The following is a 27,914-nucleotide window of genomic DNA, read 5'->3' on the forward strand; positions in this document are numbered from 1 at the left end:
TTATGAATTTTCACCTTTGATTCAACACTATGCTGCCATCTAGCGGTGACTAACAGTCATCAGGTGCAGAAAATTAATTCTGTAAAACAAGGTGAAAGTATACTTAAAACGTTTATTTTTTTTGCAAGCATTCATTTGACAGATAAATAAAATGTTTATCTGGAAATGAAGACATTTGTGCACTTTGTTCAAATCGACACGTGGGGGAGCCAGAGATCAGTGACGTCCAGAGGCTTCTGCAGTGTCAGCACTAATGTGGACAGAACAAAGAGCTCTCAGAGGAAACGTTCACCGATGTTTCTCTCCCTCCCTGTGGACACATTTAACATCACAAACAGTTGGGATTTGAGGGGATATCATGCAAAGGGGTTTTGGAGGACTTCTCAAAGCAATCTTCCCCAGATGATGTAGGAGGGTCTTTGCCGTTCAACTGGAAAAATATTTGCAGTTTATGGCTCCCAAAATGCATGACATCATCCTTCACAATCTCTTTACACGGCAGCACATGCGCCTCCTAAAGCTAATCAAATTGAGGCGATTGTAAATCTCACTTGATGATTTCGTTTTTCAGTGTTGTATGAAAATAAAAAGAAAGGAGAAACCAAAGGAGCTCTTTCTCTGTTCCCCATCACGCAGCCCCTAAACATTCCCATATGGCAATGATGTCAGGCTTTATGTTGCGGAGCAGGGATCCTCTCCTGGGACCATCAGGCCCAGATAGAGCAGTTAGACCCTCCCTCAACCAGGGGACCTGAAGACGACAACTGTCAGCCGTGGACGGATGATGAGACAACGGGCCCTGAGCACAGACAGGTTTAAGGCCCCATCACCTCTACATAGCAGCAAAAGACATTGACTTAAGAGACGTTTAGCCTGTTTTTGTTGTTGTTTTCTATGTCTTTGTAGTCATTACGCACCTCTGTGTGGTTTTATCTCTTTGTGGTCATTTTTGAGTCTCTTCCTGGCTTGTACGTGTCTCTTTGTGGTCCTTTTGTGGGTGAAGGCCCTGACACTATGGCCTCTAAATCTGTGCCCCTTCAGTAGTCCATCCATGCTGCAAACATCCGTCCAGCAAAAGTACTGTTGAGCAGGGCCAATTTAAGGTTTTTTTTTGTAGTTTCTGTGGAATTACTGAAAAGGAACAAGAGAGGAGAACTGCTAATACTGATTTTCAACAAAAAAAGTGAGTCATAGTTTTCTGTGGAATCTGTTCAGCATTGTTCAATCTAAAACGTGTCTTCTCTTCTTCTACAGCTACAATCACGGGGTTATTTGGCAAATCCTCTGATTCATCCTCCCCCGCCAACTGGGAGTTTCTGGATGAATCTGATTGCTGTCAGGACAGTTGAGCCAAGGGGGGGGTCTGGAAGGGGCTTCTTCTATGACTCAGCTGGACAGGACTGAGGCTCCCTTTACGAAACAGTTTAACAAAACAATGGCATTATTGTGAAAGGAGCTTTTCAGTCTCAGCTGAGACTCCCAATCGCCATCCAGACTAATACTCCTTCATTACCAACTGAACAGAGCTGTTCCATTTAAAAGAAGACCTTTACGGGAAAAAGGAGCAGACTGAAAGTAAAAGGGTGCAAAGGAAGGGGTGGGGTACATTGCAACTCAAGACAAGTGAAGGATTTAGGCCAGCAATTGTATGCTAACTTCACATTGAGAAGCAGAGATCCCAAAATACTCAATGCATACCACAGAGATGTATGTTCATAAGCAAAGGGGAAGGGGAGGGTGAAATAGAGAAACAGTTTCATTATTTCACATAAATGGATACAATGCACTCAGGACCTGGCTACAGAGGGGACGGGGATTTACAAGAGGAAGGGGATCTACTACTCGTGGTGTCCAGGAAGCAGAACAGGAGGTCATCCGAAGAGAAATAAGATCAGGAAAAGAGACTTCCAGTCTGTCGCCAGATTTACACTCTTCCTGTCTTTTGTGGACCCGTAGAATTGTCCAAAGTAATTAAGATATTTCCTGTTTGTTTTCTGGTTCCTGTAAACACTAAACTTACCCTTTCTGTTTCCATCACAAACTATGTAATGATGTATCTGGCTTTTTCAAGTTAATCGACTGACCAAGTTTGATTTGGCACAGAGTACTTTGTGAGGACTAAATATTCATTAGAAAAGGGAAGAAGTGAATCAGAGTCTGACGTTTCTGTTGATAATAGGAAACCAGAGTGCCAAAGGAATCTAATTTAAGGAGCGTTGATACCTTTTCCTCATGTTTTTTCCTCTTTTGTCTTTTCTTGCTGACGCTGTCATGTTTAAAAGACACGACTGCTCGCTCGGCTTACAGATGAGCTCAGCTCGTCAGTCTTGAGAGATTTTGAGCTTAAACCACGTATATCATAACGTCTCATCACACGATCGGACAACGACAACATATTACCCAGACATCATCACTGCATATCTGTATATGACAGAATGACCAAAAGGAAAAAAGCCATTGATTTATACAATGTATTCATAGTTTTGTCATAGATTGCTACTAAAAGTGAATATATAATAATGACAGTCATGGGTTTGTTGTTTTGAGGGTATATATTTTATATACGTTGGCCACATCATGAAGTATAGGCTGGCATCTGGAACCTCTGGCTCTGTGAACCTTCCTAAGCGAGTTTGCATGAAACATTGCATTGAATATGTGTACAGAATCCTTTTTCCAAAAACACAGAAATGACCCCTGCTCAGTTTAATGATCAAGGGAAGAATGCAACCGTTGGCAGGGAATCGATCTTACTCAATGTTGTGGTATGTAGAGTCTTAACTCTCAGTTAGTGCACTGAGGGGTCTGCATGGAAACCGATGATTTTTTAATTTGAATAGAAGTTTGTAGAAGTGCACTGAATCTGGAATTAAAGTTGTTGTTTTACTCTGAAATTCCTTTGAGCTTCAGACAAAGTTTGGCGGTGTATAGATATTGGAACACAGCGGAGCCTGTGCTGTTTGATTTATCATGCAGTTTGCCCAGCAGGTAAGATTAAAATGACGCCGTGCGGGGGACCGAGCAATATGTAGAAAGACATTTCAGGAATCTGTCCACGCACACTGACGCTGGCATCGTTTCTCTTGCTCAAAATAAAGAAAAATGGCTGCTAAATGCAAGAGAAACTCAAGGAATCTCTGGAGACAGAGGGGCCTCTGTTAGCCTCATGCATTTTCCGTGATCACATTACAGTAAGCCTTGCTTCAGTGAGTAAATGGACAACACTCATATTGTTGCGTGGTGAATGTGTAATTCTCTGGTTGAGCATCAAGCACCAGCTCAGTGTTACAACTCCGGTTGAGAGAGGGTGAGAAACAAGCATCTGGGTGTTCTCTGACAGTACAAGGTCACGTTATCAGTGTCCCGACAAGTAATTAGTCTCTGGATCTGTTCGGGTACATTCTTTCAGATATTTCCTTTTTATCACAGATTTTAAATAGGTAAAGCTGTCGGAGGAGTCCCTCAGATTGTCTTTTTGTAATATATTTTATTCTGTTAATACACATCATTGATATATTAGTTTCCCTTCTGTTATTTGAACTTGACACATTCTTTGAATCTGTTTTTATCTTCCAACTATAGATAAAATAGTGCACACACAAACAAACAAACAAAAGCAAAACCCCAGAATAACTAAATAGATAAATAGCACAAAGTAAACTTCAAACAGGTGATAATTTGATGTTTCATTACAAAAGTAGACCTCCTACTGCTGCTACGACAGCGACCCGTTAAATATGTCATTAATATTCATATTATATGTTGTTAGTCTATGCAGTTTACTCGTATGTCCTCATTCCTTTTACTAATCCGCTCCCCCTCACTGTTCTTGCGCCCTGTCATGTCCACAAAGAGCATGCAGATAACCAGCACCGTTGACCAAGAAGGAGGGAAATAACTTTTGGGGGGTTTTCATGAGAATCCCGTGGACCTTTTTCCCTCTTTCTTCCTATCCATTTATTCCATCACTTCCAGTTTTCTTCCTATATTTGCCGGGGATTTCCAGTCTTATCTGACTACTCTGTTGTTTTTCCTCAGAGCAAGATTAGACTTGAGACAAAACAAGATGATAACTACCTCTGTGTTTTTTTTATCTGAAGGATGGAGATATTCATATCAAGGGTTAATCGAGTCATCTCCTCTGTATAAAAAACTCAAATATGAATTACCTATCATGCTGCTGCAAATGGATCAACACTGTCATTTCATTACCATGCAAAATAAACCCTTTATCGTGAGAAAAAAAATCCTCCAGTAGAGCTGCCATTTGTGACACCATTAACACTTCGGTGACCCACTTGTGTAAATATCTGAGCACAGATAATCCCCATGAGCTGGAAAGGCTGTAGCAGCGGCCGACGGGGCTCTCTGAGGTCTCCTGTCTTTGGACATAAACAGGAGAATGAAGCTGATAGTGATCTCACACTGCAGGCAAAAACAGTTTTCGGTTCCTCTGGCTTTGTTGCTGAGAAACAATGACCCTTTGTCAAGAGATTAAAGCTGACTGTGGGCATGCATCCAGTAACAATTTATTAAAAACTGAATGTGTGGATAGACCTCCCGAAGTTAAAGTGCATGTTTTGTAAATAGGGAGTGATTCAGCAACACGACCAGAATCTCAATGCTTGTTTTCCTAACTGAAGCTCTCTGTTTGTCTTTTGTGGTCTCCCCCTGTTGAATATCTTCTTCTATCATCCCTTTCTGCTGCCATCTAATGAACTGCTCAAACAACCTTTGACCCAAACTGGATTTAAGACGCCTGACTGTGTGCAGCTGTTTATTCTCAGCATTCTCACTTTCCCTGTTTCACATACCAACGCATTGTTTCTGTGGGTCACAAGGGCTCCTGGAGGATGTGCTCTATGCCTTCCTATGAAACGTCAGCCTCCTTTTATTAATTATTGCTGGAGATTTGTCTGCCACGAATGAATCGTTCTGTCAGGTGACTCATCGGTAGCGTTCCTGCATCCATCGGCGAATCAGGGCAACATTTTCCCCAAATCAAGGAACTCATATCCTGCATATCCTGGAAAGTCCAAGAGTTCTGCAATAAGAAACATCTAAAAACAGGAAGTGACTGCATGCCATGTGTAGAGTGGAAACTCCACAGATTAGCATCTCAGTGAAAGTGGAAGCTGCCTTCAGGAAACAAGCCAACATGTTTATTTTATTACAAATTTCCATTTATTTATACATTTAATGGATCTTAATTAGAACATATATAATTTCTGACTCATTATTAACTGATAGTGATTTTAAAAAGTCTAATATTTTTGCAAAAGCACGGTGTTAAATATAAGATCCTGGTGCTGGTGCATTTCTGCTTTCTGAAGAAATGTGTGTGTGTGGGAATGAATCTCTGGTGACCTTAAGAAGAAGTGTGGGCATAATGAATCCCTCCAACATCAGCACAGAACACTTTGTTTAGCCTGATTGAGAAAAGGAGCACGAGACCATCACTGTCATCTCATTTCTTCCTTACTCGCACAGCTTTTTTATTTTTAGTTGTAAAGCAGTTTTTATTTTTCAACCGCATGGTCGACTTAAAATGTCCATATGTACATTTTGACTAAAAGCATGTATGTCAGTGCAGTAAATTGAAGAAATACGAGTACTCACAGTGAAGCACAGTTACTCTCACAGTTACACATCAACACCTGCACCTGAAGTCTATATAAGATCATTCATCTGCTGTACTGTTTAAACTGTAGCAGTGCTTCATATTTAAGTACACAGATTTAAAATGGGAAAAATGTACGATAAGTATTTTCTTTTCTTCACCTTTTTTTATTTGTTCAAATATTTAACAGTGAAATATGTTGGAGATATTTTGGTAATATTTGCATTATCATTTGTTTCTTTGGGGAAAAAGATAAAAGTTCAAAACAGGAGCTTTTTTCATATTTGTGATATCGGTGTAAAACATAACTATAATCACTTGAAACCCATAAAATATACTTTTGATATGCAAATGTCTTACCATATGATAACTAAATATGACAATGAATCATCTTTCAAAGGAATGGTATCGTGATGAAATCATGAATTGAGGTGTCGTGATACACACTCATAATCTGAATTGATACTAAGGATCACTTGCTAGCTATGATTTATGTAGTGAAATCAAACTATTTTCTTAACTGATTACTCCTTAGTTATGTGTAAATATAGTCAGTGTATAGCTGGAAATATTAATTTGATTTTTTTTCTCTATAGTTTCACTTGAAACTTGTTTATGTTCATTTTGAACTAAAGTTCTTAATTAAAAGAAAAAACATTTGTCAAGGATCTAACAGGAGTACACAAAGGTTTTAACCATATGGTTGTTTATTTATTGAATTACCAGAAAACATGCTATCTACTGTGACATATATTGTCATCGAGATATGAAATGATCTTCATCGTGACAGAACATTTTGGCCATATTGAAAAAGCCCTACTTGAATTCATGTCTTTTGTTTAATTTGTAGTATAATGAACGACAAACAAGATTCAATGTGCTAAAAACATCACAACAGCAGATCTGCCAGGCTATGTAACATCGGCTGACTCATGAATAAAAATCCCACACAAACTCAAACCACCTGCAACCGTACAGAAAGGCAAAGATAGAGAGACAGAGAGAGAGAGAGAGAGAGAGAGAGAGAGGGAGCGAGAGAGAGAGAGAGAGAGAGAGAGAGGGAGAGAGATCGAGACAGAGAGAGCATAACCCCCTCAGAGTGCGTTGGCTGTACTTCTCTCTCCTACTTGGTTGGGTTACTACAGACCTGGACAGCCTGCAGAGCTGGAATAAACGACAGAAGGACCGTTGTTCAAATCAAATGAGTGAAAGCACATCCTTTGTTGGACTCTTTCTGGGGTTCCTGCTCAGTGCGACAGGTAGGTCTGTATGATGTGTACGATCTGTATGATGTACGTATATGATGTATATGTGTATATGATGTATATGTGTGTCTTGTTATTCAACAGAAACTTAAAGAGAAACTCTGATATATGCTGACTACGTGAAAACGCTGTATGAGCCTCAGTTTAATCACCAAGAGTCATTAACAATAAAACAGCTGCAGGTGAAAGTGTTGCATTTCACAATAGTCGCAGAACTTTGTTAGAAGCAGAGGGGAAAGAAAAGGACTGTTAACTCATTGTGCATCGAGAGAAAACAAACAAATAAACAAAGACAGAAGTTTCTCCGGCTATAAGAAATGTGTTTTAATCTGAGACATTGAACGATCTCTCAATACATTTCAAGAGAACATGAAAAACCTTTGAGTCCATCAGGGGAAAAACAACAGTTTCTATGATTAAAGAAATGAGTTAAAGGAATATGTGGATGAGAATAGTTTTCACCTTAACTGCAAACGTCCCATTAGGTCTGGTTCATTATCTGATTCATTTGATCACATTGCTGATTAAATTCCATATCGTTTTTTTTTTGCCGAAACTTTGGGGTTTGTGTTTGACATTCTGTCACCAGATCAAAAGAAAAATGTCACATTAATAGGTCAAATATATGAATCTGATATGCTTTTGTTAAAGATATGTTTGATTGTAATTGATTGTTTTTTAGTTATTTAAGTTGTTTAAACTTCAGGAACAAAGTAGTTCATCGGGACAATTTGAGGAAAGCACCATGGCAGGACCAGGAATCCTCTCTGCCAACCAGTTTTGACTTATTGTGCCAAAGAAAAAGTGAAAATAAAAAACTACAGTGATGACTACAACATTGTACTTTCAGGTTGCTATTTTGGTGAGTGATGAACACTCATTAGTCCTCCTTTGTATTACAATGAATGCATTTATTTACTGGTACCAGGAAACAGACCCAGCACAACAGTGGTGGCATGGAAACAAAGAAACAGACACATACACTCTCTGATGGTCGGGACATTTTTAATTTGCTGACAAAGTAAAGAAAAGGAGACATACAGGGGACATGCTCTCAAACTATGGATGATTACTAATAAGCAACATGTCATGTATACTCCGTGCTGCAGGTGTGCATGCCTCCTGTCCCATTGAGTTGAGCCCCCCCAGTGTGGTGGTGAGATATGGAGACTCGGTCTCAGTCAACTGCAGCACATCGGAGAGCCTCTCTAAAGGAATGGGCTGGGAGGCTTCAGAAGGAGGCACGGGTGTAAAGCAGGTCAACCATCTGGTCTGGACCGTGGCGAACCTCACTGACTGGACTGCCTCTCCCTCATGCTTCATCAACCTATCACCGGGCAGCCATTTTGAACAGTGTTCCCAGGACCCAACAGTTGTACTTTACAGTAAGTCCTGCTTATTTTGCAGAGGATCAGAATGATGCGACTGTGTCTGATGGCCTCCTCTTTTTTCTCCAGCATTCCCAGAAACCATCAGTATCCGCTCCAGCGGCGGTGCAGGTGGTGTGATGAATGAAGGAGAGACATATAACTTCACCTGTGCCATCCACAATATAGCACCTGTTCAAAATCTCTCCGTGCTGTGGTACAAGGGAGATGCAATGGTCTTTGAAGACACTTTTGACAATCCCAGTAAGAAACCAGTGAATCACTCATCTTCATGGAGCATCACACCAACCAGACAAGACAACGGAGTCACGTTCAAATGCGAGGCACATCTGGACCTGATGCCAGAAGGACCTCAACTTAACGCATCTTCACAAGGCTTTCAAATTACAGTTCACTGTGAGTACATCATGCGTGTACTCACCAGTCTGAAATGTACCTAAAATGGTCATTTTGAATTTTACATTTTTCTGTGCTGTTTTTCACTGGAGCTGCAATGCTTATTTAATGATTATTCGTATTAATAGCAATAATAATACAAATACTACTACTACTACTGACAGAATTACATAATTATGAAACATAAGATAGAAATTAAACACACTTGATAAAAGATAAGATGAAATAGAATGAATAACATAAAATGAAGATTACGCGATTAGTCAATCAAACTATTTTGATAATCGTGTAAGTAATTTGTCAAAACGTAGTGACAAACATTTGACAGTTTCAGTTTGTAAATGTACTGTTTCTAAACTATATAATAATATACTATAAATAAACAGAATTTCTTTTGGTGTCAGATGGTTGGTCAGACAAAACCAGCAGTAAATTATCTTTCATACTCGTCTAAGAGGACAAAACACCAACATATTTCAGTTGGTTCTATCGCCTGATTTATGTCACAGCTTCTTTTCATCTGCTTAATAAAAAAATACAATAGTTGTATGAATTGCTGCTGTGTTTGCTTCTGTTTAGTTGGACCAGATGTGCAATGTTTTTCATTGGACATACTGGAGTTACGGGAAGGAGAAACATTGGAGAGCAGATGCCATGTGACAGGACATCCCAGCCCCAAAGTCAGCTGGCTGAAAGCCGACCGGCCCACCGACCCAGCCGTCCCTCTGAGCAGGAGCGATGCCGGCCGGTACACCATTCATGCTGAGGGCGCCACCATCATCCGGAAGGAGCTGTCGGTTCATGTATTGTGTGAGTGTCATCAGCACAAACAAGAGCATGAGGATAATTTACACAGGTTCATAACCTTGTTGTCATATCGCCAGGATTTGTTCTGTACTCTTTTTTTGTAGTGTTTGTATTTGCAAATACCTTGATGTACAAACAGAATGTGGCTATTATATTAGGATGCTACAGCAGATGCATGGTGCAAGAAGTGTTCAGATCTTCATGCAACACTACAAAATAAAATGAATGCTTATGAGCTAAAAGCAGAGCTCAAATGTCATGTATGTACCTACACACTGTACCTATTATTATAATATATATAAAGAATATAAAGTATCATGAAAAGGTGTATGTATTGCTGCTCCAGTGTAAGTCTAAAGTAGTGTTTTGTGTTTTTGCTCTCAGATGGACCAGAGGTAAAGTGTCCAGACACTCACACAGCAGTGGAGGACGCTCCTCACAGCCTCTCCTGCGTTGTGAAGGGCTTTCCGAAACCTGAGGTCACCTGGTACAAAGATGGCAAGAAGGCGGAACTTCCAGAGAACCTAACAAGAAACGACACAGGGCAGTACTGGATCAACGGTTCAAGCACTCTGTCAAGTGTCAACCACACCCTGGATATCAATGTCATATGTGGGTTATTTTAATCCTAAATATCTACTGTCAGCACGAGTCATCTGCTTTTTCTCTGACGTGTTTTCATTGCTGTCTCCAGACCCACCGTCACAGATAGTTGAGCTCGAGGACTCTGAAGTTGACGTTGGTTCTACCGTGTGGCTGAAGTGCTCCTCGACAGGCAACCCACGACCACAATATTCATGGGATTATTACCAGACTACCAATGTGGTGGTGCAAAATGAAGATGGAGTGTCCCATCTGCAAATCCACAATGCCACTGCATACAACACGGGCTCCTACACGTGTCACGCCTCGAACGACAGAGGAAATGTCTCTGAAACAGCCAGAGTCACAGTGAAAGGTAGGGTCAATATAATGTGATCAGCGGCACTACTTTAAAGAGCTTGTGTGTCTGCTCACTACAGTCCAACTGGGGGATGCAGTGCTGTGGATTGTTGTTGAAAGAGTATGTATGATGTGATTTTAAAATGACCTGACTTCTAATACTCACTCTTATTACCTTTATGATAAAAAGTATGCTGTTGAATAGGCACGACCAAACTTTATAGGAAAATGAAAATGAACTCCCCTTCAAGAACTCAATGGCGCACCGATACAGGACATGGAATAAAGAATTTAATAAGACTGTTAAGTGCTGCCGAAGTCTTCTCTGACAACGATAGTAGATTTCACCTTCAGGGATGTTTTTCTTCAAACCAAAGTCTCCAATGAAACTTTACCAAATTTTAATTTTCCACCAAGACACCTAAACTCACTTGACAAGGGGATCCTGTAATAATATGATGGGGACTCTGGCCCCGATATGCCACCTACTGTCTGTCTATTTTGTTTTACCTTTAAATTTGAACATGTAACAAGTAATAGCAAAACAATAACAATATCAACAACAGTCCCCAGAGAGACAAGGCCCCATTCCTCATCCCCACACCTCTCAAAAACAAACTTTATACATGTTCTTAAATTGATTTATGTAAGTAGCCCTACTTTGCATAATTTCAATAGACTCACATCACAAATTGATATAGATGCTCTTTCTCGACACAATGGTTCTTTTAGATAAATTAAATAAATAGTTATCTTAGGTTATAACCCTTCTTATATACGGTCTATTCAGGTTTATTTGGTAAATTGGCTTCATATAACGGTCCCCGGCCTGACGTCTGACTTGAGTCCAACTGGCCCAACGATAGCGACATTTATAGGCACAGAGGGTGTGTGTGTGTGTGTGTGTGTGTGTGTGTGTGTGTGTGTCGGGGGAGGGCCGTTTCCTCCCCGGTGATGTAGTGGAGACTCGCTGGGAGCTGTTCTGTGGTGCAGCCGTAGCTTTAGCTTTAGCTTTCTCCCAAAAAGTCAACAAGTCCCATGTAGCCGAGGGGAGGAAGGAAGCAGGAGAAACCTCAGAGGCGCTCGGTGTAACAGAAGAAGGTCGACAGCTGTCGTCGGACAAACTTTAACGCGACTTCAATGGATGTTTTGAACTCTCTTCGTCTGCTTTCTGTCCTTTTGACTGTACAGCTGCTGTCGCTGTGTAACGGGACAGCACCGAGTGAGTTGAGAGGCTGGACCTCATGTTTTCTTTTGTGTGAGACTGAAATGGCTCGTTTGGGCTCATAGACCTTTAAGGTTTATGTAGCGTGCTGAGTGATGATGGGGAGGCAATTTAAAGCAACACAGTAAAGTTTAATGAAGTTAAGAGTGTGTTGTGTGAGCTGCATGTGCTCTGAATGGACACAACTGTTAGTGTGTGAATGCTAATGGGAAATAGTACTTTGGTGGTCTGATTATTGATGAGCGTTGTGTTTATCTAACAGCTAAGCCCATCATTAATACCTCCTCACATCCTGAGTGTATTACAGTTTTCTGATAAAACAGTCGCCTATCTTTTTTGAGTTGTGGTTACTGTTAGCTGGGAATGGGCTTGGTGGAATGTGACGCATTCAACTGAGGTATTGGCGTTACAGTTAAAGTCCAGCACAAAGAATGGTGGGCTGCAAGTGCAGACTTTCCTTAAGGGAGTGGGTGTATCCTTCCTGAGGCTTTTCCTGTTTCCTCCTTAGACATGGTTTTTGTTTGCCATTTGGGTGAGAGGAAAATGTTGTGTCAAGATAACGGACGTGTGTAGACGTTGACCGGAGAATAACATTTCTCGTGCCCCCTCTCTCTCTCCGCTCCACAGGTGCCAGCCCAGAATGCCCCATCGAGATAACTCCAGACAGGATGGTGGTGCCATACAAGGGCAGAGGCCTGCAGCGTGCGATATGCACACCAACACCCAGTGCCTCCACACATCTCCGTGACATATACTGGCAGGGTGCCAGAACTAACGGCACAACTTGGTCTAGTTATGACTCTGAAGACTGGGACCTGAAGCCTGTTTGCACTGCGACGTTTAAAGTCAAAGGAACATGCCAGAAACATTTAAACTACACCCTCTACAGTATGTATTTCTAACTTTTGTACTCGCACTGTCATCAAGTGTTTCTCAGATGTTGGAACTATACTGATTCTTTATTCCCCCCCCCATCTCTTCAGAAACACCGGACAGCATCTCCATCCGTCCTGTGGATAACTTGAGCTCAGTGGTGGAGGAGAGAGAGTTCCAGCTGAGGTGTGACGTTACCAGCGTTGCTCCTGCAGGAAGCGTCGCTGTGCGTTGGTACCGAGGGAATGAAACCTTCGAGCCACTTAGCAAAGGTGAGGGGTCTTTCTTAACACCAGGTCTACCTTTTCTGTGAGATCTACCGGTGCTCAAAGCGATACAGCACCAACAGACATGTAATAAATATCCAGCATCCGATAAAAGGAACAATTATGGAAGACACATTGGGACTTTTCATTCATTGAGATGATAAACTGTAGATAAGTTCAAATGAAGTGTGAACATTTGAAGTTAATGTTAATTGTTATCCTAATGATGCTTGATTTCCTTTTTTTGATCTGCTATTGCTCATTAAACCAGTAAAATGTAACACCAAAAACTCCAAAATGTGAATTTGTCCATCAGGCCCCCTGCGAGTGACCGGCTGCCTGCCTGAGAACGACACAAAGTGTGACCTGAGTGTCGTCCGCTCCGCGCTGAACATGTCGTCCACCATCAGCGTCACTCTTTACAGAAACGACACCGGCGTAGAGTTCAGATGTGAGGCTCAGTTGGATCTCGGACCTGCGGGACCGCGGCCTCCTCCGAAGATGATGTCCAGTCCTCTCAACGTCACCGTCTACTGTGAGATCACACTTATATCGTGTGTAGACAGCACTACTGCAGTAATAAGAAAGAGCTTGTTGTTGTCCTGACAGTGGGACATTGTAAAACTATTACACTGCTTTATATCTCAACAGATAAGCCCGTCATTAATACCACAAAGCTTCCAAAGGCGATCCCCGTGTTCAGAGGTTATCCTGAGGAGCTGGTCTGTGAAGCCGACGGTAACCCGCCTCCAAAGATCCAGTGGCTCTACAGCTCAGACAAAGTTCCCCACGTGTCCGGAGACACGCTCACCGTGTCCGAGCCCGGCGTCTACAGCTGCAACGCCACCAATGAGGTTGATTCCATCTACCACGAGGTCAACGTGATTTTAAAAGGTAACAACACTCAATCTAAACGGCTTTGTGTCCTTTTTAGAAGAAAATAGACACGTCTTCCTGCAAAAATGTCAAATAGAACTCTTTTCTAAATATACAAAGTGCCCCAGTGGTGAAAACAGATGACTTGCTTTGTTGAAGCCAGGAACTATACACTCTGCTCTGCTCGCCTTTATACAAACGCTATAAGGAATTAACTGTGCTCTGGGCAGCCTAAATATATCTCATCATAAGTAGAAAGGGAATACTTTACCCAAGGAATGACTATTTGTATATTAAATACTCACCTCGTGTTACCTTTTAATTCCTGAAGAAAACCTGTCTCAAAAAACGGCAAAACTACATCAAAACATCCGTCTACAAACTCACACACAACTTGCGCATAACAACCTAGGTGCCATTTATCTCGTTATGTGCTCACTGCCTCACAAACACGTGCGTCTCTACTTAAACCTCACTATCTCAAACACTTTGGACTTGCACGGACGAGTAGCAGACAGGAGCATGTCTGCAGGTATTAGCCTGTTTTTAGCAAAGAAGCATGTGCTTTTATTTAACTTTGCGTTTGTTAAACTCGGCCCCCAGTTACTTCAATTCATTAAGACTTTTTTGTTTTTTGATTCTGTGAGAAAAACAAAATTTTCTTCAAGAATTCAAGGTAACATGGGGTTAGTAATTGATGTTGAAATGGTCGTTTTACGGGGGAAGTATTCCATTAAGAAGCGGAGACAAACTGCTGCGAGGAGGATTCTATCCGGCAATATCAATTTATTTCATAACGGAAGCTGCCGCTCTGTGATTTCTTTGAGCGGTTTGCATACAAAGACAGAAACAAACAGGCCGCTGGAATGGTTGGAGGTTTAGGTAAGTTTTGTTGAAAAAGCTTCTTTTTATACGGGGACTTCTTTTCTGTTGTCAGATGTAATAATAAGAGGGGATTCCGTGTTTTTATTATACAAATACAAGTAGCCTTCAACTGACTGATCATAAGTCATATGTTAAAATAATTAGAAAGCTTTTTGATGATTTTCTTTTTTTTCTGCATCCAAATAGTAAAGTTCATCTTCATCGATGCTGCAGTAGAAAATCTAAACAACTGAATTTTAGGACTGAAAGTTCACATAAATGTAATGAAGCATGACACAGTTTATTTTGACATTCTTAAACATTCTTAAACATTAACATGCTGCCCGTGTTGATTTCTCCACAGAGGACTACCTTCCCCTCATAGCTGGATTCGTGGCTGTCACAGTAGTCGCCATCTCCGTCGTCTTCCTCTTCATCTACTCAATCTACTACAAAAACACCAAGATGCGCCGTTACAGCCTTAAGAACCCCAAACTGGAGGCCCCCAGTAGCAACGTAGCCCACAACGGCTGGGACATGCAGTTTCCTATGACCAAACTGTCTTAGCAGGACATCTGAGGAGAGCCCGGGATGGATCGCTGACCACTCTGAATGAGCCGCATCTCTCTGCCACCACAAACCACAAAGCCCGACCACGCTGACATCACACATGAAACAGTATTTTTACCTTTTCATGGAATAATCTTATTATAGGAATGAGCAACCTTGGCTTGAGATGTACCATTTTATATTTGACCTGTTTTCACTGGACAGAAAGACGAGGAGGAGCAGGGACTTAAACTTTGGCTCTGAAAGGCCAGAGAAACGGTTTTGATATATTTTCATGAGCACAAAGATAATAGCGCGCTGCAGGTTTGAGTCCTAAAACGAGTCAGCATTTTTGCTCGTCCGGTTCTCTCATCTCGAAGAATTTTGAAGCTTTTACAAGTCATAAAAAAGGTTGTTTGCTAACAAGTAGCTGAAGTAAATGAGACTACTAATCGTCATCACTGGAACACGAGTCATCCTTTAGCTTCGTGGTGGTGACGACGTGAAGTCATGTGACCGTGGTGTTGTTAGCTTATAGCGTTATGACGTTAGCTTTTTGCTTCTGGCGATTGCAGTCACGCTTCAAAAATGACGAAAGTGGTGTTCATGTGAAGATTATCTTACTGAACAAACCATAAAAGGATCATAAAAGTTTGTTTGCCAGAGATTACATTTTTCTGCAATAATGGAAGTGGAATGGAAACATTTCAGTGTGACGCTAACTTCCTGTTGGCCTACACGTCATCCCTGCAGCTTAATTCAATATGAATGTTTTCGTTCATTCACCAATGCTTGAGTTTTTATTATGCCCCCTTAATATTCTCTCAAACGTAGATCTCTGTATGTTCTTATTTTTACACAGCGAACATGATTTGAGAAACTGCTCTGTTTTAACAGTCGCACTAACAGGAAGTGCACCACGTCTGGCCTCTCCGAAGGTGTGACATGGACTCTGCTCAGTCTGTGGACACTGTGACTCGTGCATACTTTTCATGGAGCCCTTCACTATTCTTTGCACCTCTTTTTGTTGCTCCGGCCTTATGGGACAAATGGTCTTGTCCCACAGTTGTATGTTTTTGTATGAAGGCCTATCAGAACTGCATATTCAGGAGGACATTTAATGTAAATGCAAATCCTTATTTATTTATGAGAAACGAGAAAGATGGAACAACTTGGCGTTAAATGGACTGCAGACAGGTTGTTTAGGGGGAGTTTGAGTCCTGTCTAGAATGTTGGGGACATGAAGATATTGTAACACATTTGTGAATACAGCTGTAAATATTTGAGACTGATGTAAAACTGTATTTTAGTATTAAAAATCGTGGCTTTTCAAACTGATTGCTTTGTTGTTGTTTTTTACCTTACAGCAGGCCTGAATATGTCTGATGTGAATAAATGTTAGATCCGAAACACAAGACTATGATAATGCGCTGCTAATAAACTTCTTGCCTGGTAAATCCACATCAGAGCACAGAATTTAGATTTCTTTCTTGAGAGAATTTTTCTATTTAAGTTTACTTTTGCAGTAGTTTGCCTGTATTTTTGTTTCCTCCTAGTACATCTTGTATATTGTATGCACCAAAAACATCAAGGCAAAAATTCAGATTCCCATCCAGCAGACAGGTTTGATCTTTCAGAGACAAATCCTAAATCAATGGGCCTGTTTGGCAATTTGGTACCACACAAGAGAGAAACCCGCCCTACTCCTTGTGTTGTGATGGTCCTGCTCCTCGAGAGGGTGCTGTCAACCACAAACAGCAGGTTGTATGAGCTGCTGGACTGTATGTATGCTGCCTTCCGGTGCCCTCGGACATATGGCAATCACAGAAAATACAACAAAACTTCTTTCTATTCAGTAAAGAGAGGAGTTGATATTCCAGTTACTGGATGTGACTTTCTAGGCGTGGGGATTGTGGGAACGCGTTTAAGGGGAGCACGTGAACGCCTCACAGGGATCGCGTTTCTGTCGTGACGTTCCTCCAGGTGAAAGGAAAAGTACTGCAGCTGCAGAGGAGTTGGTCACCGGGACCATTTAAAGTCGTAAAGGTGTTTTTTTGGTTAACTTTGTGGTTAACGCACCGTCCAAATCATGAGGTGGTTCTTCATATTGAGCGGCGTTATAGCGTGTGCAGGTAACTATTCGCTGTGTTAATTTATTAACGTTACAAGGGAAGTCACATCTAATGAGTGTCAACAGTCTGAACGTTACAGCGTCGACGCCCTTTGTCGGATATATTTTGCTCAAACCTGATGGTTATGCTTTCGGTTGCTTTTCTCACTGGCGGGGATCAATATGAACTCATGTTTTTATAGATCATTTGCAAGTCAATATCCCAAATCCCATTCTTCCACAAGAGAGCAGCAGCAGCACACAATACATGGGATTTGTAGTAAACCAGAACATATATGATTGCTCAAGGAAGAGCAAGGTCCCACAGATTGTTTTCCAGTTTAAAAAAACATGCATTTAGCCTTAGTTTTATATTTTCTATCAATATGTGTAATCATTGAACTGCTGTTTTAACTGGTGAACGCTCTGTAAACCAGTCAAAGTGTCCCATCCAATCCAACAATGACGTATAAAACTGTGTTTTGCTGAAAGCTTCTTGTGCTGTAAGCTGTGATACGCTGTGTGTACCCCCAGGGCAGCCCGTGAGCTCGTCCTGTCCCGTCCAGATGAGCCCCCCGAGCGTTGTGGTGAGATTTGGAGACTCCTTCTCGGTCAACTGCAGCTCATCATCTGACCAGATCGAGTCGATGGGCTTGGAGACTATGTACGGCAGCGCAAAGACTGAAGGCCTCTCTTATGTTAACATAACGATAGAGTCTGCGAGAGACTGGAACATCGGACCCATCTGCTACATTAATCGTGTCATTGATGGTCAGTGTTTAGAAACGCTTTCAGTCACCGTTTACAGTAAGTATCCTTTACCTTGACGTGGCCAAGCAGACTCCTGGTAGATTTGGATCAGTCGATACTTCTGATGTTGGATTTTATTTGTTTTTTTGTGTGCAGAAATGCCGGACAGGGTGTCCATCTCTCAGCCAAGTCTAGAGGGCCCCCTGGTAGAGGGCGACCAGTACAGCATACAGTGTGACATTGTTAATGTGGCACCAGTAAGCAACCTCTCTGTGCACTGGCACAAAGGAGATACCATCTCCTACACGGAGAGGTTTGACGGCTCCAGTACATCTCCAGTCAACGTCACGTCTGTCTTCGACCTGACGGCCCAAAGGGGCGATGATGGAACTCAAATCTGGTGTGAAGCACAGCTGGACTTCTGGGGACCAGTACCAAATCTGACCACGATCAAGTCGGAGTCACGTGACGTGATTGTGCTGTGTACGTTTTAAATGGCATCTTGAGTTTACCATCACAGTTGGTAGAGGAGATTGGGTGTGTTTTGCCTTTCTCTGATTGCGTTTGAATTATTCTTTGTTTTTTATTGTATTTTTCTCATTTCCTCAGACTCGCCGACCTTCATGGAGCCCGAAAATGTGACGCTGGAGCTCCCTGCTGGCGGTAAATTCACTTTAGATTGCGCTGCTGCAGGAAAACCAACGCCGGTTTACAGCTGGCAGTTCCCACACTCCATACAACAGACCAATCAAAATGAGAACCAATCCTCTTTGGCCCCGTCCATTCAGCTTCCAGGCACCTATCGGTGCACAGCGTCTAACAGCCAGGGCTCCAAGGCCAAATATTTCACTGTCACCGAAGCTACAAGTAAGATATTGTTATAAAAGTCCTCCTCATCTTGTTCTGCTCCATTAATGTCTCGCCGTGTTGATTATTCTATAATTCCTTCATTCTATTTTCCATCAGGTAGTCACCCTGGAACCACTGCTGGGATTTTAATGGCTGTGTTCTTAGTTTTAATCGTTGTTTTGGCATGCGTGGTTTATCACAAACCGCAAAACTCTTCTGTTTCAAGGTCTGAACAGCTGAGCTGAGAGAAAGAAGGAGAGGATGTAACAAAAACTCTCCCATCTCCCGCAGGGAATCGCACAACCTTTGGAGCCTTGGTTGGAGGATTTGTGTTCCTGGGAGTCGTGATCATCATTGCCGGTCTTTTTTTGGTGACACCCGAAGGCACCTTTTCTTTAGGCAGAGGCAGCTATCTCTAAGGACGGCCCACCTCATCGGGACCCATATGAGTTTGACTTTTTTTAAATTCAATTTTGAGTGGCTTTAGCATGTTGTAATGTTTTATTTTGGTGCTTTGATGAACATATGAGAATCATGTCTTTTTAAAAGCCTGGAGGCGTGATCTGTTCTGCATGCTCGATTGCTGGACTGCTGCATGTTTGGTCACTGTTGCATAATCCCATCAGCTTAACTAATCATGTTATATTAACAAACGGTACATTTACATTCACTCAAGCAATCGGGTTATGCAGTCGATCGGAGAACGAGCACTGTAAATCTGCTTCCACGTGCAGCAGGTCAGTAATCGGATTACTCCCCGACCCCTCACCTTATTTTGGAAGTGTAGTAGACCTGCATATTCACAGCTCAAGAGGCTACGTTGTGTTACTTTCAGTCTGACTTTGGATGGAATTATTTTCTATATATACATCAGTCAACCTGGTTCCTGTAAAACTAAATTGCAATCTCAATTACGTTTTTGATGGAGACGTATTTTCTCCCGTTCGCAGTTTAAAACAGTTTAAAACATGTAGTTAACGTGAATTGAAACAAAGCAGAAAACAATACAAAACTACTTGCTTAAGTTTAGTAAAAAGCATCATGGTTTGGCTTAAAATGATGATGAAAATGAAATAAAACAAAACGAAAACACAGCAAAAGTTCTTGGTTCATATGCGACACAAATCACACCGACTTATTTCCAATTTGAAACTTATTTGTGATTCGTCAAAAGCAAACGTAATCCACACCAAAAACCCATTTTCCTTGAAGCGTAATTCATAATGCAGTTTGGTTGTATGGGAACATAACATTTAGGAAACGGGGCTGTCATCGGTCCATGTTGTTACCTCTCCTCTCATCCCACCGCTCTGCTGTCACAGCGACGCCGAGTCCTGCATGTCCTCGTGTAACAAGCTGACTGTAAGCCGGTTACTTCGGTGCATGCAGACGCACTGACTGAATCTAATCACCGTTGAACCGGAGAGCATCAACAGCTGCAAAGAGGACTTATTTTAGCTCCATGCTTTGGGTTTATGGCCTGTATAGTTCAGTCTATCAGTTCTGATAAACTCACTGCTACCAAAGGGACGAGATGGGGATGTACTTTTGAACATGTGAACACTAATATTTTTCTGAGGACTGTACAGACTAAAACAAAGCTGAAAGCAGAATACGTATTTAACGTATTTAAAGCCATAATAGGTCAGGCCCAGTGGGTTTGTCCGTTCTGCTGCCCCCAAGTAGCCAAAAAGTGAATGTTTTGTGTGCCTTAGGTCAGTCAGTAGCTGTGCTCTGAAACAACTCTATTTTTATTACTTGTAAGACTGTCTGATGATTGCTGGTGACAGACATTGCTACTTTGTTGCTGGAATTCTAATGTTGTCATTTTCATTCATTCTGCAAAGCCACAAACGACCACGTTTTAAGGTGAACCTTAAGTTGTGTTTAATCCACTCAGGAATATTTTGATTCAGTTTCTCTCCGCATACTTTCCAGACACTACGATACAGTTAATTACTTGAGAGTGCTTTGAACACTGCAATGGGGTACGATGTAGATACTGCTAGTTTCGATTATTGTATGAATACATTCATGTTCTGTAAACATTTTACCAAATTATTATTTTTTTAATATGCGATGGTTCAGCTCTGGAATGTTGAATTTGTTTTTTGCACTGAAAAGACTGACCATGCCAATTCTCTGATGTGCCTACAATTTCATATGAGTTTGGTCTTATTGACGATGACCTGAATGTGAGCCACTAAAGTCTGTTAGACGTAAAGTCTGTCTGATGTACCAGTAAAAGAACGTGCACAATGCTGACTTCCATTTGTAAACCTTTGTTCTTGTGAAAGATGAATTAAGTGGAGACACTATAAAAACATTGTTTTTCATGCACTGATCACTTTTGAGATTTTTACCTATTTGGCTTCCATCACATGTCTTCAGACTAGTAGAAAGATAACATCCAAAATACACATTATGGTGTTTATTTCTTTGTCTATTTGCGTCTGCAGATTTCTCCTAAATTCACCCAAAGTTACCATTAGATGCCTCATTAGCATATTTAAAACTAACGTCTCAGAAAACTTGTAAAACAAAAAAGAATTGTCTTAATGTCAGTAATAGACTGTAGAAGTTACCTTATCCACAGTATCTTCAAAATGTATGGAACTTTACAATATATATATATTTTCTCTAAATTACTTTTTGTTATCAGACTGAGCAGACATCTCCACTTCAGCTCTTACATTCACCAAACCTCCGTTTATTCCTCTCTATAGTCTGAAGGTTTTTACTCAGCGGTTTGTTCAGATAGCATCCATAGCCTGATTTAGAAAACATTTTATTTCTAAAATATGGAAAAAATAGATTTTTATTTTATGGTTGATTGTATGGTATGATTTATGGAGTGATAAATATAGATATCTAAAATCCCCCCAGTAAAACCCTTTGCCTCTAATACATAAACAAAATGAAACAGGATTTTTTGTTAATGTCAATAACTTCCCCATGTTGACATGGGGAAGTTTTATGGTGATATCTAAATGTTTTGCTTACTTCAAGTTCCTCCCCTTAATTGAGGAAGTAAAGTTAGAATGAGAGAAAGTGTTTCAAAGAGAAAGTTAAAGTGTTAATGTCTGTTCTGCATGAGCAGCTTGTGTCAACTTCTCTGTCAGTGATCATCCTTCAACAGAATACTGATCGAGGCGCTCAAACCAGCGTCTTTCATTAATCTCTCCCTCTCACTCCCTCTCTCTCTCTCCCTCCCTCCCTCTCTCTCTCTCCCTCTCCCTCTCTCTCTCTCTCTCTCCCTCTCTCTCCCTCTTTCAACCTGCCTTACATTATACCGTGCTGAGGCTGCCATACTAATTAGTCCTGCACAAAGTGACTGTAAAGGGGAGCATTTGCATCCTGCCCATATGAAGCCATGTTCTTTATGTTCATTCTCACTGAAGCTCTGTTTGTGTATGCTCAGACTGTGTTGCCATAACAACCTGGCAGAGTGGATGTTGCTCAATGTGTCATGGAGTTAAATAAGATTTATTATAGAGCTGAACATATGTTTTGTTGAAGAGACAGCATCATATTCGAGCATGAATCAGTACATTGAGCTGTGCTCTCCATGAATCCCATGAATAATTGAAGCATCCGATTCCTTGCTCTCTTGCTCTGCAGTTGCGGTCAGAGCGGTTACGCTGTGTAGCATTCTGGTCACAGTGTGAGACTTACAAGCTACATGCTGCACCAACACTCCTGCCTGCTGGGACTCCACAAAGAGTTCAGGAGCAACAGGAGACGAGCATGCAAGCAGAACCACACAGATGATGGCAGATGGTTTAAAGCATAACACGGTCACACTAACGAAGACCAGATTTATATTTACACGAGTCTTTCAGTGTAGAGGACAAGGGAACATTTGGGCTTCAGAGGTAGTTTGATTTGAACTTGCCTTGAATTCTGCACACGGGAGAAGTTGCGGAAAAATATTTAGTTTAACCCAAAACATGATCTGTTCCTGAACCTAACCACAAAGGTTAGCTGCCTGAACCTCAGGAGACGTCTGGCCCTGAATGCAAACTCCTCCCGTGTGCATAAATGGTAAGACATCTCAATTATTCCACATGTGCTTGCATGCTGAAAATGGAGAATGTATTAGTCTTACGTCCTGATTTCCTGAAGACCAGAGCATTGCAAAGGGATCAGCTGTGTTTTTCAAAAGGCCTGCCACCTGTTCAATTTCCCTCTCTCCCTTTACACCACCCCTCCCCCTCCCCCCAAAGTCAGCTGAGATGAAGGGGGCCCTTTTGTTCCAACATAGTTCCCTGCAGAGTTGCCAAGCTTGTTCAAGTTAGAATTCTCTCTCTCTCTCTCCTCCATCGACGGCTCAGTGCAGAAAATAACATGGGAATCAACTTTCTCAAATGGATCCTGACGCTTTGCATGTTTTACTTCGGTAAGATCTATTTGTTTCTCTCACTTGTTGACAGATTATGAGAGGGGCTTGTGAAAAAATGTGGTGTAGCAGGCAAACTGACCTTTAGTCGGTGATAATATGTGAATATGAGGACGACTGGACCTTTAATAATAAGAAAAAGCTTTGGTTTATTTGTCCTTTAAAGCACTGTTGTAGATCGTTGCAGCATAAAATATGCCTGTTTGTGTTTGCATGGCTTCACTATATTCTACAAATATAATTATAAGTTAGGTCTAATTCTTTACAGATTAAATGGGCCACACATTTTGTTGCAATAAATAGAAACAACTGATCAATGAATTATAATGTACAGGCGTATTTTAGCCAATTCCCGATGTGATTTCTGTGTGTGTGTGTTAACAGGGTTACATAACAGCTAAAGCTTGTTTTTGTACTAAAAATGAAAGTGCCACAAGTAGAAGGAAGGGGATGATGATGATGATGATGATGATGATGATGATGATGATGATGACTGCTGCCGTGTGTTTCAGTGTCAGGTGAAGGCTGCTCCCTGATCCTCAAGCCCTCCCGGGTCGTGGTGGGCTTTGGGGAGCCGGTGTCAGTCAGCTGTGAAGCTGCTCGCCCGGTTCGTGTCCTCGGTTGGGAATCGGCCATCAGCGCCGCTCACACTCAGCAGGAGCTGTCGGTCCAGTGGAAGGTGGACAGCCTCATCGACTGGATCGAGGAGCCCATCTGTTACGGGGTGTTTTTCACGGACCCCAGACAGTGTGAGGAGAAACTCAACCTGGTCCTCTACAGTGAGTTAACTCCAGCTTTAGGGATGCACCGATCCGACTTGTTCAGTCCCGATACCGATATCTAGACCCATACCTGTGGATACCGAGTACCGATCCATACAATAATAATAATAAGCTGTGTGCCTCTCTGTGTGGAAGAGACTGGGGTCATTCTCTCATGTGAGAGACATCAGACTCAAAAATTGCTTTCAGAACTTTGTAAAACAAATAAATACAAAATCAATACAATATACATTTACAGAATTGGTATTAAGTATTATTAAAATATTAAATCGTGCACCTGCAACTTGGTAAAAAATCTTCAAAATTAACATTTAAAGTATAATTTTTTTTAATGCAGAAACAAATTGGTTAAAATTTAAAGGGATAGTTCAACCGCGATTAAAAAAACAACGTTGCCTTGAAACAACAGGAGTTTGTGGATTATCTTGAGAAAGTAGGTCATGGTTTCTGGAGAGGCACATTGTTGTTGAGTTTTTCAAATGTATTTTTTTTAGCTCACTTCACATATCGTCCCCTTGTGTCCCAAAGTGTTGTGGTTTTGTTGCCTAAATCTAACATTTGTGACGTTTTTTCTAAATGTAACTGTTTTTGTTGCTTAAACCTAACTTTTGTTTTCTAACGTACTAATGTCCCCAAAAAAGGTCCAAGTGATACGAAAAAATCGGACAATTTCTGTCCCTCAACACAAAACCAATAGACTGTGTGATACAGTATAAAAACGCAGAATTAAATTAAATAGATTGACCCCATTGTCACCGAAACCTGATCCAGCTATTTGAGTCAGTATCGGCCAGATATCCGTATCAGTGTCGGTGCATCCCTAGTTTTGATACACAGTGTAGAAATGGACGACTCAAACCTGTTTGACATGAACCTCGTGTATTATTCATTTAGAGACCCCTGATAGCGTCTCCATCCGGCCTGTGAACCACACCGGCCCCATGGTGGAGGGGAAAGAGTACCAGCTGCTCTGTGAAGTTCAGAACATCGCTCCGGTCCAGTACCTCACCCTGAGGTGGTACAAGGGCCAGACTGAGGTTTACAACCACTCCTTCACCGAACTCACATCCTCCTCGCCTGTCCAAGTGTCCTCCGTCCTCATGGTCACACCAACCAAAGCCGAGAATGGAGCACAGTACAGGTGCGTAGCGGAGCTGGAGCTCGGACCAGAGGGACCACGACCGCCTCCTACTGTGACCTCGGAGCCTCTTAATGCCTCTGTGTACTGTAAGTCATGAAGCTAATCTGAAAGAGTTCTCATGTGTTAGAAATATTGACCATGGTGCATCTAACCCCTGTGATGTTTGCTGTAGTTCCCCCGATGTTCCTCAGTCCCGAACCCGAGGTTTTGGACCTTGTAGTGGGGGCTGAAATTACCTTGAACTGCACGGCCACAGGAAACCCCACACCCGTGTACAGCTGGCAATCCTCCAATCCCAATGAAGAGAGGATGGAGGATGAAGCAGCTCTCACCTCCCCCTCACTGCTCCCAGGGACCTACACCTGCACTGCCTCCAACACACTGGAGAAGAAGAGCAAGCAGTTTGTTGTCAAAGCCAAGACCAAAGGTAAATGAGGGGACTCTGAGGTGCACATGTTGTCTCTTTACACCGCGTCCTAATCTTGTGCTTCTACTCAGGTGCTTGAAACCAGACATCTTGAGATTGGATCAGATGACCACATTGGACATACAAGGATTCTAACTAAGCGGATTTTACTGCTGCAGCTTTGGAGACGGAAATGACAATGACTCAACAGATATTTATGAGGATCTTGCTGTCAGACAGAATTAGATGTCATTTAAAAAATATATATATATTTGAATATACTATGTTTGGTAACTGTCATTTAATTTGTCAGTATTTTAACATGTTTTCTGTGCGATAGATTGGTGAAATAGTTCCTTTGTGATACCCTGTCCCTAGTTTATATTTTTCTAGAATTATTTTCATATTAATGAAATTATCTTGTAACATTATGATAGCTACTCTTGATATAGCAATGATGACTACATTATCATAATTTTTTGCTGAAAGTTTAATTCCGAATGTTAAAGATCAGCAGGCCATTACTGTAAATATGAACTGTTTCTTGATTTTCTTATCTTTATTAATAAAAGTAAAATGAAAAAAGTTTTCTCACTTATTTACTTTATTATATTATAATTACATTAAATTGCATTAATTGTTTGTTGCTGCTGGGTGTGAGGGCTGCAAAAGTATCACACAAATAAAAGTGCATGACAATAACATGTGAAGACTTTGTTTGTATTTTAAAATTAAATTAATTTGTAATTATTATTTTGGTTGCAGTTTCTCATCAGTTTCTTATATTAGGGGGATTTGTATTAAAAACGAACAATAACGAGACAATATTTAAAGTTACTGTTTATTCATATCTGCCATTTGTGTTGTACTCACCTCGCGCCACCAGATGTCGCTGCTGCACTTTTTTAAAGAGATGACTTAATTGGCTATCTGCACGTCACGTGATCAAAACATTGCCTCGCAGTCGCAGGAGGAAGTAGCGTTAGCTCCGCGCGCGGCTAACACCAGCAGCAGACGACCTCTAACCTGAGACCTCACCGACTATCCTGATCGATTGATCGGTCGATACAGGTGGGAGTCGGTCCGCAGTGACGCAGTGCCTGATGTTTATTGACACACTTCTGAATGCTGTCCCTCTCTGTTCCCTTTCAGGGATGCCACAGAAAGACCCGTGTCAAAAGCAAGCCTGCGCAATACAACAGTGTCTACAAGGTACATACAGCAGTCACTTCAAAGATGTTGCTGAAGCAAATCCTGCATGTGTCGTTTAGCTAAACCCCCCCTCTCCCCTCCCTGTGGTCCTCGTCCTGCAGCCAACAGATACGTGGAGAGCATGTGTGCGCACGTGATCAGGGACATGCGGCGGTGCTGCGACTCTCATGCGGGAACCTCCATCTGCTGCTCCGGGTTCAAGGACTCCAAACCCACGGAGAGCAAAAGTAACAAATAGCTCCCTTTAGCCCGTAGCTGTTGATGGGAACAATGGAGGAAAGGGACATTGTATCAATGTGTTATTGACTGTAACAGTGTAACAGGCCTTACTTCGTTGTGTAGCAGACATCTTCACATGTCATTGCAGAAAGGCATATTGGTTCTATGGATCCTGCAGTTGGCACACAAACAGCCCATAGTATATGAAGTATATGTTATCAACTACACCTGTATTTGACAGTTTGACAAAATGTCACACTTCCGTGGCATTACAGCGTAAGATGAATCATGTATTTATTAAAGGGAATCGTTTTCTGTGTCTTTTCATGTCATTGTGTCCACACCATGTGATGAAGTATGAGCCACATGTTCGTGCATGTCAGCACTGAGATACTGAGACATATTGCAGATGTGACTGTTAGAGTTCACTCATGGTGAACCCACACACGAGATTTAGATTATTTGGCTGGTTAGACCCAAAGACTTTAGATAAAGATTTGCTCAACACAAGAATATAATTTAGCAATACATTGAGTTTGGCTTTAAAAAAAAAAAGCAATTTCAGCTTTGTACACATCAAACTTAGCTTACCTGGACAGGGAATGTAACACCTCATCGTGTGCATGAAACGTTGTTTCTCTAGGTTTGATCAGCATTGAGCTCTGTGTCTACTGAATTAGTTTCCATTAGATAGACTGTAGGGTACATCTCTCTTCTACAGTGACGTTCTCTCTGTGTGATGGCTGTATGTCAGGCCACATACGCCTCATGTATTAGAAAGAAGCCCTTGATTGCTTGACTTGCCTATGTACCGTTTCATTATTTATTGGTCAATGTGCTGTCCTTAAAGAGTTATTTTCAACAGCCACATTTCCAAAAAAAATTAAAATCCATAAACTTGAGGAAAGAGGCCAAATTGACTTTCTTTCAAATGTTTAATAAACTATAAATATATATTACTGCATACTGCAAGTA

The 27,914-nt window shown here is 41.5% G+C and overlaps 2 protein-coding genes across 3 annotated transcripts; both read left to right on the plus strand.

Annotated features, from left to right (window-relative positions):
• Window positions 1–6,718: 6,718 nt before the first annotated feature.
• On the plus strand, window positions 6,719–26,202 carry LOC116391643 (hemicentin-2). The gene is made up of 23 exons (XM_031862430.1): window positions 6,719–6,879; window positions 7,995–8,270; window positions 8,343–8,669; window positions 9,249–9,479; window positions 9,861–10,088; window positions 10,171–10,434; window positions 12,271–12,531; window positions 12,627–12,788; window positions 13,099–13,317; window positions 13,434–13,676; window positions 14,887–15,088; window positions 15,969–16,009; window positions 17,716–17,988; window positions 18,088–18,414; window positions 18,541–18,798; window positions 19,072–19,188; window positions 22,402–22,406; window positions 22,718–22,824; window positions 23,115–23,179; window positions 23,692–23,958; window positions 24,856–25,188; window positions 25,275–25,529; window positions 25,601–26,202. The coding sequence occupies exons 1-23, from the start codon at window positions 6,822–6,824 to the stop codon at window positions 25,606–25,608; spliced, it is 4,527 nt and encodes a 1,508-aa protein (XP_031718290.1). The 5' UTR covers window positions 6,719–6,821; the 3' UTR covers window positions 25,609–26,202.
• A 271-nt stretch (window positions 26,203–26,473) lies between these two features.
• On the plus strand, window positions 26,474–27,899 carry cmc4 (C-x(9)-C motif containing 4 homolog (S. cerevisiae)). 2 transcript variants are annotated; one of them, XM_031862132.1, is made up of 3 exons: window positions 26,474–26,579; window positions 26,661–26,720; window positions 26,822–27,899. In XM_031862132.1, the coding sequence occupies exons 2-3, from the start codon at window positions 26,663–26,665 to the stop codon at window positions 26,956–26,958; spliced, it is 195 nt and encodes a 64-aa protein (XP_031717992.1). In that variant the 5' UTR covers window positions 26,474–26,579; window positions 26,661–26,662; the 3' UTR covers window positions 26,959–27,899. The 2 variants fall into 2 exon arrangements, with proteins under 2 accessions (XP_031717992.1, XP_031717991.1); XM_031862131.1 differs by having other exon boundaries at window positions 26,474–26,720.
• The last annotated feature ends 15 nt before the right edge of the window (window positions 27,900–27,914 follow it).

This window comes from Anarrhichthys ocellatus, unplaced genomic scaffold (genome assembly GCF_004355925.1).
Source record: "Anarrhichthys ocellatus isolate YVR2014 unplaced genomic scaffold, GSC_Weel_1.0 scaffold26, whole genome shotgun sequence".
NCBI lineage: Eukaryota > Metazoa > Chordata > Actinopteri > Perciformes > Anarhichadidae > Anarrhichthys > Anarrhichthys ocellatus.

Bases quoted from the DNA above. Each gene is read 5' to 3' on its own strand.
- cmc4 (XM_031862131.1), top strand. From the start codon at position 26,612: ATGTTTATTGACACACTTCTGAATGCTGTCCCTCTCTGTTCCCTTTCA. The intron at 26,721-26,821 runs GTACATACAGCA...CTCGTCCTGCAG, and splicing joins AATACAACAGTGTCTACAAG to CCAACAGATACGTGGAGAGC.
- LOC116391643 (XM_031862430.1), top strand. From the start codon at position 6,822: ATGAGTGAAAGCACATCCTTTGTTGGACTCTTTCTGGGGTTCCTGCTC. The intron at 13,677-14,886 runs GTAACAACACTC...ATTTCTCCACAG, and splicing joins GGTCAACGTGATTTTAAAAG to AGGACTACCTTCCCCTCATA. The intron at 23,959-24,855 runs GTGAGTTAACTC...TTATTCATTTAG, and splicing joins ACTCAACCTGGTCCTCTACA to AGACCCCTGATAGCGTCTCC.